Source organism: Anarrhichthys ocellatus, unplaced genomic scaffold (genome assembly GCF_004355925.1).
Source record: "Anarrhichthys ocellatus isolate YVR2014 unplaced genomic scaffold, GSC_Weel_1.0 scaffold69, whole genome shotgun sequence".
Taxonomy (NCBI): Eukaryota; Metazoa; Chordata; class Actinopteri; order Perciformes; family Anarhichadidae; genus Anarrhichthys; species Anarrhichthys ocellatus.
The window spans coordinates 430,857-444,461 of NW_022280099.1; the positions used below are offsets into that span (position 1 = coordinate 430,857).

A 13,605-nucleotide genomic window follows, 5' to 3' on the forward strand; every position below is an offset into this window, starting at 1 on the left:
GTTAACATGCTTATTGTATGCATGTTGACACAGTGCTAACATGCTAAAGTATAACAGTCTAGCTACACTGGTAAAAGAAACATAGTCCTGTTTAAAATGCTGCACATTTGTCTGTACATCAGATTTGTATTCTTAATTCATGACTTAATACCTGTGATGCTAAAGACTGAATTATGCTTAGCTGTACTGCGCGGGTAATGCTAATGCATGTTGTTATGCTAGCATCAGTCTACAGCTGAAACGAGTTCTTTTTAGAGTTTATGAGATCCGATTTTGTGATTTTTCTTTCGAAAATGTGAAACTGTTTGTTTTTCTGCAAAGAAAAGAGAATGTAAAACATATTCACAATTAACTTAACACATACATTTTGTCATTTTCGAGAAAACGGTTTTTTTTGCAACAATTTGTGGGACATAAAAAAAAAGAAAAAGGATTCTCTGTACAAATCAAAATTGTATAAAAGTACTGACTGCACACAAAGTTCCATTTGGATACTATATTTAAGTATCGTAGAACATACAAGCTCATTATTGGCAATTATTTTGGAACAAATCTCCCATTTAGGTCAGTGACCAATTTCAACTTACATCACGTCTCCTTTAGGTGTCTACTTATTCATACGACACCTTCAGCTAATGAACACTGTAAATGATTACAGATATATTCAATTCAAAGTAAGTAGGGATGAATACAGTAGAGTGCTTTTTAGTAAACATTCCCTTTTTCTGCTGCTGTTGTTTATTTTGACGAAGAGCCTCCGCCTAAAGTAAAGTAGCCTTATGAAACCAAGTAACTAAACATGATGGAATCCTCAGTGTTATTTGCTGTAATTTATGCACCTTCCCACATGAAGAAGAACCTGAACATGAGCATCAGTCCAGAACTGGCTTGTTTAGTTGTTGTTGGCTCTACAGACACGAGGAACAGACACGAACTGTTTGCTTTGAGTCCTTGAACTTTTTGTCTCCCTGCACGTTTAAAGCCTCGTGTTTCAGGCTTGTTTGCTGTGTTGTTTTTAAACCACACCGCTGTTCTCTTGTTATTTGGTGCCATCCAAGTTCAAATAGGTTTGTTTTGATCCAGGCCAAATAAAGTGAAAGAGTGAATCCTTCAGAATATTGGATTTATAACCTGAACGCATCATTTAGGTCCTTTTTGGACGTCTGGTCGAAGTTCTGCCATTTTGTTGCCAATGTAAATCCAGCCTTAGTGCCAGATTATCCTACCACTGCTAATAGACGGATACATGTCCACTATCCTTTCTTTCCTGATGTCTGTAGCTTGTGCATGCATGCATGCACACACACACACACACACAAAAAAGATCATTTGCCTGTTAAACCTGTCAACGCTGGTCTTTCTCTGACCCGGCGATACGGTAAACATGCAGCCGCAAATCATGCCAAACACAGTTTATTGTCAATCAAAAATGACAATCTATACATCTCATAAATAAGAGATCACAAAATAAATCCAACTTTACACACGTTTTGCTGTTTGTTTCTGTTCTGCTGAGCATGAGTCATTTGAGAGTTTTTACATTTAGGATAAATACTATTAACACTGTAAATGAAAATCATTGAGAGATCTTTGATTGTTTATATCTACAGCTACATTTAATGCCTAAAGGATCACTAACATTCACGTTCTGGCTCGTCAGATTTTGACATCAGTCCTTCAACTACATGACTGAAAGGTTTTTCAGAAGCAGCGGTTCAGTTTATTGCAGCATAAACCACAAACCTCTTAAAGATGACACAAGATGTGTAGCCGGTTGTTCTTTAGCTTAATGGCAGAGTGATATGTGTTTGCTGCTGTTAATGTCTTGACACAGGACTCCCGGCCTCAGCTAATATTGCTGCATCAATATTAAACAGAATTTAAAAAAATACTACCAACTTAAAGTGATGTTTTTGATATTCCATTGAAACAAATGACCTTTAAGTAAACGTAATGCTCCCATGTTAGTTTAAAGCACACGATTAGTTATTGTTATATCACGGGTGTGTCTCTTTCTGCCCCCTAGTGGTCAGGAATCATCAAACGGCATTTGCTAAAGAACACCTCCAAAACACTGGCTGTAAAGTTATTAAAATATAGTCCACAATATGTTATAATAACATATTGAGAAGGACTTTGTCAGACATTTTTAATAAAAACAGCATGAAGAAGAATGGGTGTAGGGGAAATGCAGCTCGTAGTAGTCGGTACTGAATATGGACACATGTTATAGAGGGTGAAAGTTCATTGTTGAAACCATAATTTGTTACGATTAAACATCGACAAGGACATTGTCAGACATTATTGATAAAAACAAGAACAACAAACAATTAAAAATGTATATGATATAACTTTGAATTGGGTCAACTGTGTGTTACCGTTGTCCCGACTGACAAGTCAAAAGTAACGATTCAAAGACAAATCATACCGAAGTCGTTCCATTTGTGCAAAAAAAGCACCTGGAATTCATTGAACACACATGTGAGTTGTTGCTCACAGCGTAAAAAGTTGTCAAAATGACGTTTACCTGAACATTTTTACTTTCGTACCGGCTCTCCCCTCCTGGGGAAGTTGAAAGCTCTGGAAAAAGTGAGTATATAGCATGTCGAAAAAGTCATAGTATATACTATGACTTTTTTCAAAATACTATACTATGACTTTTTTTCAAAATACTATACTATGACTTTTTTCGACATGCTATCCTGATTTTTTTCGACATACTATTGTCACAACCCGGCTCCTAGGCCATGACAAATATGGACGAGACACAAGGGATGGTGGTAAAGTATTTATTTTAACTAAATAAAGAACTAAGTACCTCTGTGAAGTGTGTCAGTCAGTAACATCAGTAATGTGAACGTGGATGCGTGTGTGATGAAGTGTGTCAGTCAGTAACATCAGTAATGTGAATGTGGATGCGTGTGTGATGAAGTGTGTCAGTCAGTAACATCAGTAATGTGAACGTGGATGCGTGTGTGATGAAGTGTGGGGTGTTGTCAGCGAAACCAAAGAAGACCAAAATATAACCGGCAGCCACTGGCAGAGATCACACCACGTACGCCAGAGAAAGACCAGGGCAGAGCAACACTGGAGCAGGGCGGTCACTCTGCAGGTGCTCTGCATCAGGTAATCAGCCACGACTGCTGTCAGAGGCCGGCCGTCGCCCTGTACTGAGACTTTTTCATGACTTTTTTTGACATACTACACTGACTTTTTTCTACATATGATACTGTAACTTTTTTTCTTCATAGTATACTGTGACTTTTTTCGACATGCTATACAGACTTTTTCAAAATACTATACTATGACTTTTTTTAGAAATACTATAGTATACTATAGTTTTTGACATGCTATGCTATGACATTTTCATGACCATTTGACATACTGTAACCATGTTTAATACTTGTTTTATTCTGACTGTGCCTCTTTTCTGGCAATGTAAATTCAGCCTTATTGCCAGATGATCCTGCCACTGCTAATACAGATTTCTGATGTCTGTAGCTTGTACAGTATATGCATGCATACAGTCATTCAAATCTAAGATCCTGAAAGTTTTTAGCCCAGAGATACATTAAACATACAGCTGCAAATCATGGCAAACAGTTTATTGTCAATCTATACATCCCATAAATAATAGTTCACAAAATAAATCAAACTTTACACACATTTTGTTGTTGGTTTCTGTTCTGCTGAGTGTGACGCTGAGATTAGGTACAAATTAGGATCAAATACTGAGTTTTCGAATCAAATCATACTTTCTCCTTAACATTTAGGATCAATAATATTAACACTGTAAATGAAACACATTTAACGATCTTTGATTGTGCTTATACACAGCTACATTCAATGCCCAAAGGATGACTTACATTCATGTTCTGTAATATTTTGATACCAGTTCTTCAACTACATGACTGAAAAGTGTGTTAAAGCAGTGTTCAGGTAAGTCATTTATGTACATTATCGCATTAACCACAAACTATTTAAAATCAGTCTTTGTTTAACCCTGCTGGATGTTTGACACCTGCAGGGCTTTACTCCATGGGGGTCAACTGGGACAGCGTGATGCCAAAGCTAATAATGTGGCATCAATATTAAGCGTTTGAAAAAACTAACTTTTAAAACTTCATTCAATGATTTCTTTTGATAAAACATTGAATCAAATGACGAAAATTTAATGTGATATTGTTGCTCATGGTACCAAATGCACTGAGGATTAATGTCTAACGTGTTAGTGGTTTATGTTACCGTTAGCTTAAAGCAGTTGATTAGCTATTGCTTTATCAGTGATGCGTCTCGACTCTTTCTGCCCCCTAGTGGTCAAGAAACTGCTAATGCAGCTTTTAATTTCTGTGATCCACTAACATAATGAGAAAAGACCTCCAGTACACTGACAGTAAAGTTAACATACGCATAGGAAAACATCTGTCATTTTAATCCACTGGCATGTAAACTATTGCCCCATTGTTAAATACAGATATCAGTATCACACTCAAATGCAGAAACAACAATTGAACTATTTCTCTGTCAGTAGTTTGCCCTTATATACAAACATCGTCAATGAAACCAAGAAAATTACATTATTAATTGAAGTTATGGTAGTTCTGTTGGCTACAGAAAGGCATGTCTGCAGATGAATCACCGCCGTCATTTTTTAATATGTCATATCTTACAGATCGTCACTTTAAATATCAATCGAACAACGTTTCTGTACAAAATGTGCGATCAACAAGTGGCTTCCTTCTATGAAAACAGTAAAAACAGCTGCAGTGGTAGAAAATGGCTCGTGTTCTCCTTTTCCTTCAGTTTAGAACAGTGAAAGTACAAAAATTAAAATATTCTGTAGGTAATAAAATCAGGTATTGAAGATGTTTGGTGGGGACGATAAACTACATTTAAAAATCACAAAACTTTCAAACGAACCAGTGATATGGCTTCTTTTTTTGTAACTGTGGAACTCCACAAACAATAAATATATTTTGAAATACACCAAAAAAAATTTGATGGGCGGGGCTTCGTTTTTGTGGAAGGGAGAAGTGTCTTTGAACCTGCACATTAACACTGTTCAAGGCTCCATTTTGATTTCAAGCTCACATGATTGATCAGGCTATGGCAGCTTTCATGTGGGCGGAGGGCCGTTGGTGTAGCGCAGCATTGGGTAGAAGGAGCGGGCGAAGTTGTTGGACAGCGTACAGCTGTAGTCCTCATCAGACAGAGGCACCAGGCAGGCCAGAACCAGCAGCGTGAAGAAGAGCAGGTGTAGGGGGAAGGCAGCTCGAAGGACCCGGTGGAAGAAGGATCGCCGTGGGGAAGAATCCCTCCTCCCCTCCCTGGATGTGGACAGATGATGCAGATGGTTGAGGGTGGATGTTCATTTTTGACTTTGCAACAGCAGTTTAACAACAAATAAACTTTGCAAAAGCTCTTGTGGACTTTGAGTGGATCTTTAGACTGCGTCTCAAATATTCCTCACACTGACGAAATTCCCATGTTGTTATTCTGTGTTCACTGGAACTACTTCATAATCTACGGTAAAAAAGACATCCCTCCACGAAGACACATCTGTTGAAATGTTTATATTTCATTTGGAGGAACTAAACCCTGAAGCTCATTTTCTAAAAAAATCGAACAATACAAAAAGTGCCGTTCCAGCTTGTAAACGTTACCTTTTAGTCACTGGTTGTCCAACTGTAGCTGCCTGTAGACCTGCAGCCTCCTAAAGCAACAAACAAGAACAAGACACACGACTTGTGTTTACCTTCAAAACATCAACGATCATCTACGACAGAAAACGATGACTGCGGTGGTTTTTAGATGTGTGGGAAATGTAAAGGTCCAGCACTACAGCCTGCAGAACATTTACTATGTACAACGTACTTAAGGTAGTACTCATTTAACATTTATTTAATGTTTTACCATCATGGTTTTGGATTAATATTGCTGCTACATTAATGTGTATGTTGCATTTTACTGCTCTTTTTTTTCACATTTTTATGGCTTAGCTAAGACGAAAGCCGCGGCCGGAGGCATTATGTGTGAAAGTTATCCGTCTGTGCGTTCCATTCTCGTGAACACGATATCTCACTAACGCCTGATTGGAATTTTATCCAACATCTGGATGACCTGCTTCAAAATCTTATCACGTTTTTATGGCAGACTGTTCACTTGTAATTGAGTATTTATACGGAGTAAAACAGGTTTTACTTGAAATAAGCTGAATTCTTTTTAAGGCAATATTCCTTCACATTAAAATGTAACAACCAAACCCAACGTTAGTTTGACTTTAACTCGTCTCACCAAAGGTAAATATTCAGGTGTACCTTGTGCAGCAGCAGAGGAGAGCCGAGTGCTCCCAGACCGATGCCGTCCACCTCTGAGCTGGCTGAGCAGCGCTCCTGAGACACAGACAGCAAACACACATCAGATGAGACCGACAGAGGTCCCAGGTTACTGCACTGTTGACAGCAGCTCATTTATGCTTTCTGGTATTTGAACAGATGCTCCATTTTACGGGTCTGTAACTTCTGAAGGGTTTTCTAATCATTTCCAAAACGTTGTTCAGAAAGAACTCTCTGTAATTTGGCATCATTCAACCCAATATAATGTTCCTTCATTACTCATTTACTAATACAAATGTTATGTTTTATGTATTTTGAATTGCAAAATTCTCTGTAAAATGTTTATTTAATTGTTCTGTGTCCAGCTGAGCTGCACTGATAATAAAATTGCACTTAACATTAAAAGTATTGCTTGTGTTTTAGGCGATAGAGATTTCTACTGACTAAAATATTCTCTAAATTACAATCAACGCTGTCTCCATTTCTCTGTAACTGGAACCAAATCACAGTCTTACAGTAAATTACAGTAAAGTTTTTGTTGGAAAGCTTCAGCTAAGTGAGATATTAATTTATAACAATAACTCAAATGTCATTTTGCCACAAATACAGAAAAAAATTATCCAAAATGTTAAAGCTAATTCTGACACTTTTTGGCAGGAAGAACGGCCGCTCATCAGTTTATGAAACCAGAATCACAGCAGAGTCAAACCAGACTGAGGCTAAAGCAGTCAAATGGACCCACCAGTCTTCCCTGCAGCGTGCTCAGGTCAGCAGCCACCTGCCGCAGCAGGAGATGCAGTTTGTTGCCGATGACGTGGACCTTCTCCTTGGCCTCCAGGCTGTCTTCTCCCGTGGCCTCCAGGAGGAGCTGAGAGGAGATCTCCTGCAGCGAGGAGACCTCCCGCTGGCGGCCGCGCAGCTCCTCCTGCAGAGCCTGCAGCAGGGGGCGACAGAGAGCACAGCAGTCAGCACACAGCAGGTGCTGAACGCGTCTGATGGACAGACGGAGGTGAGAGTTCACCAGAAGAATAACATCCTGATGAACAAGGTCTGACTCTGGAGCAGGCTCGATGGTAAAACAATGTCTTTCAAATGAGGACCAAGTGAACATGTGCACATTTATATTTGTTCTGTCTCTATTGTTAGTGCCAAAATAAAGACTACATCTCCCATAACCCCCATCACCAGCTGTTGGAAACCTCTTCCCTTAGCTTACTAAAATCAGACTCGGACATATTGGAAGATGTTTGGAAAAATGCTTATGGGCGCTGTAAAAGAATAAAAGTATTTCAAGACAGTGATGATGAACCGATGGGTGGTCTGCTCACCGTCAGCATGTCCCGATGCTGCAGCAGGACAGAGCGAGGCATCGACTGGTCGACGACATTCACGACAGAGAGTTTGTTCTCAGCCTGAGCGAGCCACAGCAGCAGAGAGTGCAGCGTCTCATGAAACTCCTGAAGAAGAACACAGAGGTCATTTAAACGTTCATCACATCACATGTTCTGAACCACAGTAATTATTATAAACTCAAATGTGTTGACGTGAAAACCAGAGGATGTCTGACCTGACACTGCATGAGTGCAGAGTGCAGCCTCCTCTCCCAGCTCTCCAGGCCGCCGCAGGCCTGCGTCCAGCTGCGATTGGCTGAGCCGAGAGCGTCCTGCAGCTCCCGCAGCTCGGCGCTGTCGCCCCGCAGGAAATGCCGGCTGCTCAGGTTGGCGGAGATCATCAGACACTTGTAGCTGTTGAAGGTCTTCTGCATCTCCTATAACAAATACAAAAAAGACAAGGAAGAAGATGAGATGAAGTGTTTTTCGTCATCGGACTGTCCTGCGTGGTTACCCGGTGCTGTTGGTGTTTTACTTTTAGTTTCCTGATGTTGAGCTCGAGGTCTCGGATGTCGGTGGACGGTTCGATGCGCTGTAGCCTCTCTAGCTCTGGCAGCACCCGGCCCAACCAGGAAGTGACATCGCAGAGGTCAGAGTTCAGCTTCTGCCACTGCTCCAGGTCCTGCTTGATGTCCGTCTCGCTGCTGAACTGCTGCACTTGTAGCAGCTCCCAGCGCTCGATCACACCTGCAGAGTCAGCAGTTATTATTGTGATCCTTTGTTGTGTTCAGACTTTAAGATTCTCATTAAACCACTTTTTTAGTTGCGTCTCTCCTAAAACATGAGACCTCTCACGCTGCTGTTCATCTGCGTCAGAGTACCTGTGCTGGTCTGCTTGTCGGCCGTGCTGCTGGTCAGACCCGGATCCTCCAGATCCCCCTCGTCGTTCAGGATCAGCTTCACCCTCTTCACGCTGTTGATGGTGCCGCTGCACTCCGACATCAGCTTAGCCTGAACACACACACACACACACACACACAGCATAACACACACCTCTTCAGTGAAAAACAAAGACACTTAAATTTCTTTAGCCGATGGACACTTGAAGTCTTCAAAGGTCTTGATGCGTGTGTGTCCTTACGTAGCCCTGCTGGTGGAAGGGAGTACTGGTGGTGTGTGTGGGAGACGAGTTCAGACCTCGGATGATTTCTCGGGGAACCCGTTTCCGCTCTGGGGAGCCGGGCTGGTGCCAGCTGGGCGGGTCAGTCAAGGACTTCACTGAGGAGAGAAAAAAGGGGAAAGTTTAGCGAAGGCAGCGTGATAATAAGGAAGAAAGAAGAAAAGGAGAGAGAGGGGCCAAACCCAAAAAGGTTCATTCAAAAATGAAGCACAGAGAAAGAGAGAACAGAGTAATAACAGGAGAACTAGAACCATCAGACTCATCACTCAGCCTCGTGATTCACACAAAACATCCGTCAAAGACATGCAAAGAACAGCATCACAAACACAAATGGATATATAGCATCCACTGTCACGTCATGCAAGTTTTATAAAGTTTCGATCTTCGTTAACAATTGTTATAACGATATAATCAACATAAATAATATCATGATAAGTTGTCGTGGTGCACAGTAGAGCGGCAGTTATTTTCATTGTTGATTATTGTCTTGATTAATCATTAAGTTGTTTGGCCCAAGATGACGTCCACTAAATATATATTCAATTTTCTGTCATAGAGTAAAGAAAACGCAATAGATTCACATTTAAGAAGCTGCAGTTTGGACTTTTTTTTCCAACAAAATGACTCAAACCAATTAACAAAACAGTTGCTGATGAATTGAATCTTTGCAGCTCTAGTGCACAGCCACATCTGTGTCTTGAGGTACAAATGTGGCAGAAGCAAGGTGTCTGTGGATTAGATGAAGGATGGGGAGGTGAGGTACGGCTGGGTGGGTTTGGGGTTGCTAGGAGATGGAATGCGGGTCCGTGAGCACACAGCATGCAGGAGGCAGAGCGCCTACCCGAGGCAGCCGTCGCTGCTCCGACAGTCGCTCTAACAAAGGACTCTGAGCTCTCTGTGACATTCACGTCTGTAAGAGAGAGTGGAGGTCAGCGGTGTCTGGAGGCCGCTCTGGAAAAAGGGCGGAGCTCTGCACAAGTCATGTTTCATGTTTCAGGAGCGTTCAGGATCAGAATAACGGAGACGCAGAGAAGATCTGCGTCAAATTTGTAATTTCAGTAACGAGGACTTGAAGAGGATCGCTGGTGATATCTGATATCTGATAAAGAACAACACGTTAGTCCGCATTAACCTTTAGACTTTCCTACCATGACTGTGGCTCTCAGCCCCAAGCTCATCGTTTTCCTACTGAAGGCATCGTCGTTAAAAATGGGTCATAAATAAATACTTGAACTTTATCATTTAAAGTGAAAGTCATTTTCATTTTAGCCGAGTACAACATGATAATATTTGTCATTCTCGTTGACCATTTTTAAAACCAATATAACTTTCAGGATGATCCTTGGTCTCACTCAGTCTGGTTGCCCAAAACACCTTAAGTTTGACACTTAAGGCTTAACTTCTCCTTAGCTGAGGGATTTACTTCACAGAATCCCTTTGAAAGGTTCCCTGAGTTAAGGAACGTTAAGGTGTTTACTGCATTGAGAGAGACTTTACAGGAGACCGTTCGTTTGGTTGCACTCGTCTCACAAAGACGTCCTCTAATAAACTAACTGGTTCGAGGAGGAAAGGATTCAACTTCTGGAGGAATTCCAATAAAAGAAAGCAAAAACCTAAATGTAAATTTGATCCGCAAATAACAGCAAACAGACACTATATCGCCATAAACTCGGACATGTTGAGGTAAATATCGAAAAGCAGCAGTGATCACCTGACAGGGCGCTGAAGTAGGTGTCGTCCTCGTCGTCCTCATGCGACGACGACCCTCCCACGTCCACAGTGTGGTCCCACTCCAGCGGGATGGAGTCCACGCTGACGGGGGTCTCTCTTCCCGACCGCTCCAGAGGGGGCACTAGGAGGTGACACACGGCCTGCCGTCCAGCTGAGACTCCACCCACTGCTGGAGCCTCCTCCTCCTCCTCATTCCTCGCCTCCTCCCAGGAGGACGTTCCGTTGGTTAGATCAGCTGCGTCGTCCAGGTCGGTGTCCCGGTCTGACAGTTCCCTCTCCTCCTCCAGAACCTTCAAAAACATAGAAGAAGAAAGCTCCAATTTCACTTAAATTTAAACAAGCAACAGTCTTTCTCTGAAACAAAAGGTTTCAAAATATTGTTATTATTTGTATTATTATTGTTATTATTATTGTAATTATTATGTATTTTCATTAGTAGTCTATTAGAGTAGTATTGTTAACTTCTTTGTTTATTGTTTCACTTTTATCTTTTTAAGCAATAATACATATTTTTATTATTACAATAATATAAATTATTATTTTTATTATCATTATTAAATTATTATTTTGTGTCATGTTGGAAGCCAAGACCGTTTTGAATAAATAAGTAGAATAATGTGCTGATGACTTAATCCCTGAAACCATATCATTGATTAACGCACACGTTGATGTGGACTGTGTTCACAGCATGCAGTACTGACCGGGCGCCTGTTGACGAGGCGGTGGTGGAAGCGAGCCACTCTGCCGAACACCTCCTGGCAGTAGGAGTGCAGCTCCTCCAGCTCGTCCTCGATCAGCACGGCGTCCAGAGGGGCGCTCTTCTGGATCAGGTTCTCCCCGAACACGATGAGGGCGTCGATCTTGTTGGTGTTCAGGGTGATCTCCTGCTGGAAGCCCTGCAGACGGGAGCAAAAGAGTCAGTTGAGTTTTCAGGAACGCTTGTTTGTCTTTAATAAAAGGTTTGAAAGTGAGAAGCGTGTGTGCTAACTTACGTTGAGCTGCCTCATCTTGTCCTCGACGTCGCTCACTGAGAAGTGCTCCACATTGGTGAGCTGGAGGTCCATCTCCGTCAGCCAGACCAGGATCCCCTCACGCGTTCCCTCAAAGTCTTCTCTCTGAGAGGTAAAGTGCTGCAGGAGCACAGAGCAGAGGACGGACGCCATTATTTAAGTGCTGTTTAGTTTAGCTAAAGTCATCTATGTATCGTTTCTGTCATATGGATGGATAGGTTACTTTATTATGTTGTTCATTCTTCAGTTGTTCTCCCTGAGGTTTCTTCCTTGTAAAGCCTTCTGAGGCCAATTTGTGATTTCAAGTTTTACTTGTTTAACTGTTGACTGTTGACCCTGGTCTGCTGCACATTCCCTGGATGTAAATATCGCTTATAGTGCGCAAAGGTCAACCAGCACCAATCAGCTCGATTCTTTGATCACACACACAACCTTCACGAAAGCAACATAAACACACTCCATCTGCTCGGCGCCAAATGCTGCGATGAAAAATGGCTTCCTGCCAACGTGACGCCTCCAGCCTCGTTACCGTCTGAGAAGTGACCTCAATCCTGGAGGCTTAGAGCAGAGCTGAGAGCAGGGAGATGCTGCTCAGATCGGCTGGGAGGATTTGATACATGCTGATGTTTTGCTCTCTGGTTTCTATCGTACTTGTTTTCATGCGTGCAGGTTGCTGACGCACGCATCAGCAAATACATCGATCTGTTGCTGCTGTTTGTGTTGATTTCCCCGTCTCACCTTGAGTCTGCGGAGGACAGACGCCACCCTCTTCTGCAGGCTGTCCCACCTCTGGTTCCCCTCGTGGACCAGGACTTTGAGCTTGCTGGCGGCGTCGGTCCGGTTCTCTCGGGCCAGGCGGCGGTACTGCTTGTTGACCAGCTCCAGCTGAGTCAGGCGCTCATGACCCTGCCGCTGGAACGCCTGACGAGAGAACGGAGAGGAAATGTGAGTTACTCTGTTGAGGAGCCACAGAATTATTGTTTTAGTTTTTAGTTTGTGTTGCACTGAGTGAAAAGAGACAGACATGTATCCGTCTGAACATCTGCACATGCAGTGCATCAATCTGCAGCTTTGAAGAATAGAATCTAAAGTTACAGAATCGATGGCCGCGACTCGGTAAATCCATGACGCTGTCCGTGGTGCTGAAGTAGTAGACGGATTTGTAATTGCGACTTTTTCTATGACCCCTTCTGATCAATAATATTCTGTAAAATTCATAGTTAGGGGTTGTCTCCTGACCTCGAACTTCTTGAGCTCCTCCTTGGCGCTGGTGTAGAGGACGTCGGCAGAGTCCGGGTTCGCTGCGGTGAGCTCAGATGTCTTCAGCCAGTCTTCAAAGCGAGAGAAGTCATCCAGGAACTTACACCAGAGACGCCAGGTCTCCTCGATCCTGAAAGCAACAGGGATCCTTTCACTTTTGTGTAATGAGGAAAAGTCAACTGAGAAAACCTGAGCAGCTTTCATCACAGAACCAATGATGATATTATGTTTGTGGGTACTGTGTGTTTTTTGTTGGGATGACCCACCCTGACATAATAAAGATTTCAGAGGGAGCTTTCTGTTAATTGTGACCGCTCACCTCATCCTCCTCTCCATGGACATGGCGCAGATGTTCCTCCAGCGTCGGTCCAGGCTACGCGTGGTCTGCTGGATCGAGTCGTTCTCGGAGTCGCCGCAGGCATCGGCGTCGTGGAGCAGGACGTCGCACAGCGTCAGCACCGACGCCACGCTGTCCGTGTGCTGCTCGATGTCCCGCTGCAGATCCTGCGGGTGGAAATGGCACAGTTTGAGTCACGTGGACTCACATGCAGCTCAGCTATTGGGCGAGTTTTTGCTCATCAATACAACGATATCATAATTACTCAAAATATAAAGTGACCATATGGCAAACAAAAGCCGCTTCCTGATTACCAGCCTGGCAACCTCTTTCAAAAGTTATTTTACAAGCCTTCATCAACAGACTGCTTTTTAGTGTGTGTGTGTGTGTGTGTGTGTGTGTGTGTGTGTGTGTGTGTGTG

General features: G+C 42.6%; 1 protein-coding gene across 8 annotated transcripts in view; it reads right to left on the minus strand.

The window, feature by feature from the left end:
- Positions 1-3,590: 3,590 nt before the first annotated feature.
- The window catches only part of LOC116397578 (nesprin-2-like), a 92,184-nt gene continuing 82,169 nt past the window's right edge, over positions 3,591-13,605 (minus strand). For 7 of the 8 annotated variants that reach the window (XM_031873120.1, XM_031873123.1, XM_031873118.1 and 4 more), the window contains 16 exons: positions 13,167-13,351; positions 12,827-12,977; positions 12,326-12,508; positions 11,570-11,707; positions 11,279-11,473; positions 10,558-10,867; positions 9,688-9,756; positions 8,808-8,944; positions 8,548-8,677; positions 8,202-8,413; positions 7,903-8,103; positions 7,664-7,792; positions 7,078-7,269; positions 6,318-6,392; positions 5,664-5,713; positions 3,591-5,327 (listed from right to left, as the gene is read on the minus strand). In XM_031873120.1, the coding sequence (XP_031728980.1) occupies positions 5,117-5,327; positions 5,664-5,713; positions 6,318-6,392; positions 7,078-7,269; positions 7,664-7,792; positions 7,903-8,103; positions 8,202-8,413; positions 8,548-8,677; positions 8,808-8,944; positions 9,688-9,756; positions 10,558-10,867; positions 11,279-11,473; positions 11,570-11,707; positions 12,326-12,508; positions 12,827-12,977; positions 13,167-13,351 (2,568 nt within the window). In that variant the 3' untranslated portion in view covers positions 3,591-5,116. The remainder of the gene's footprint in view (positions 5,328-5,663; positions 5,714-6,317; positions 6,393-7,077; positions 7,270-7,663; positions 7,793-7,902; positions 8,104-8,201; positions 8,414-8,547; positions 8,678-8,807; positions 8,945-9,687; positions 9,757-10,557; positions 10,868-11,278; positions 11,474-11,569; positions 11,708-12,325; positions 12,509-12,826; positions 12,978-13,166; positions 13,352-13,605) is intronic. The other variant, XM_031873122.1, reaches the window with a different exon arrangement.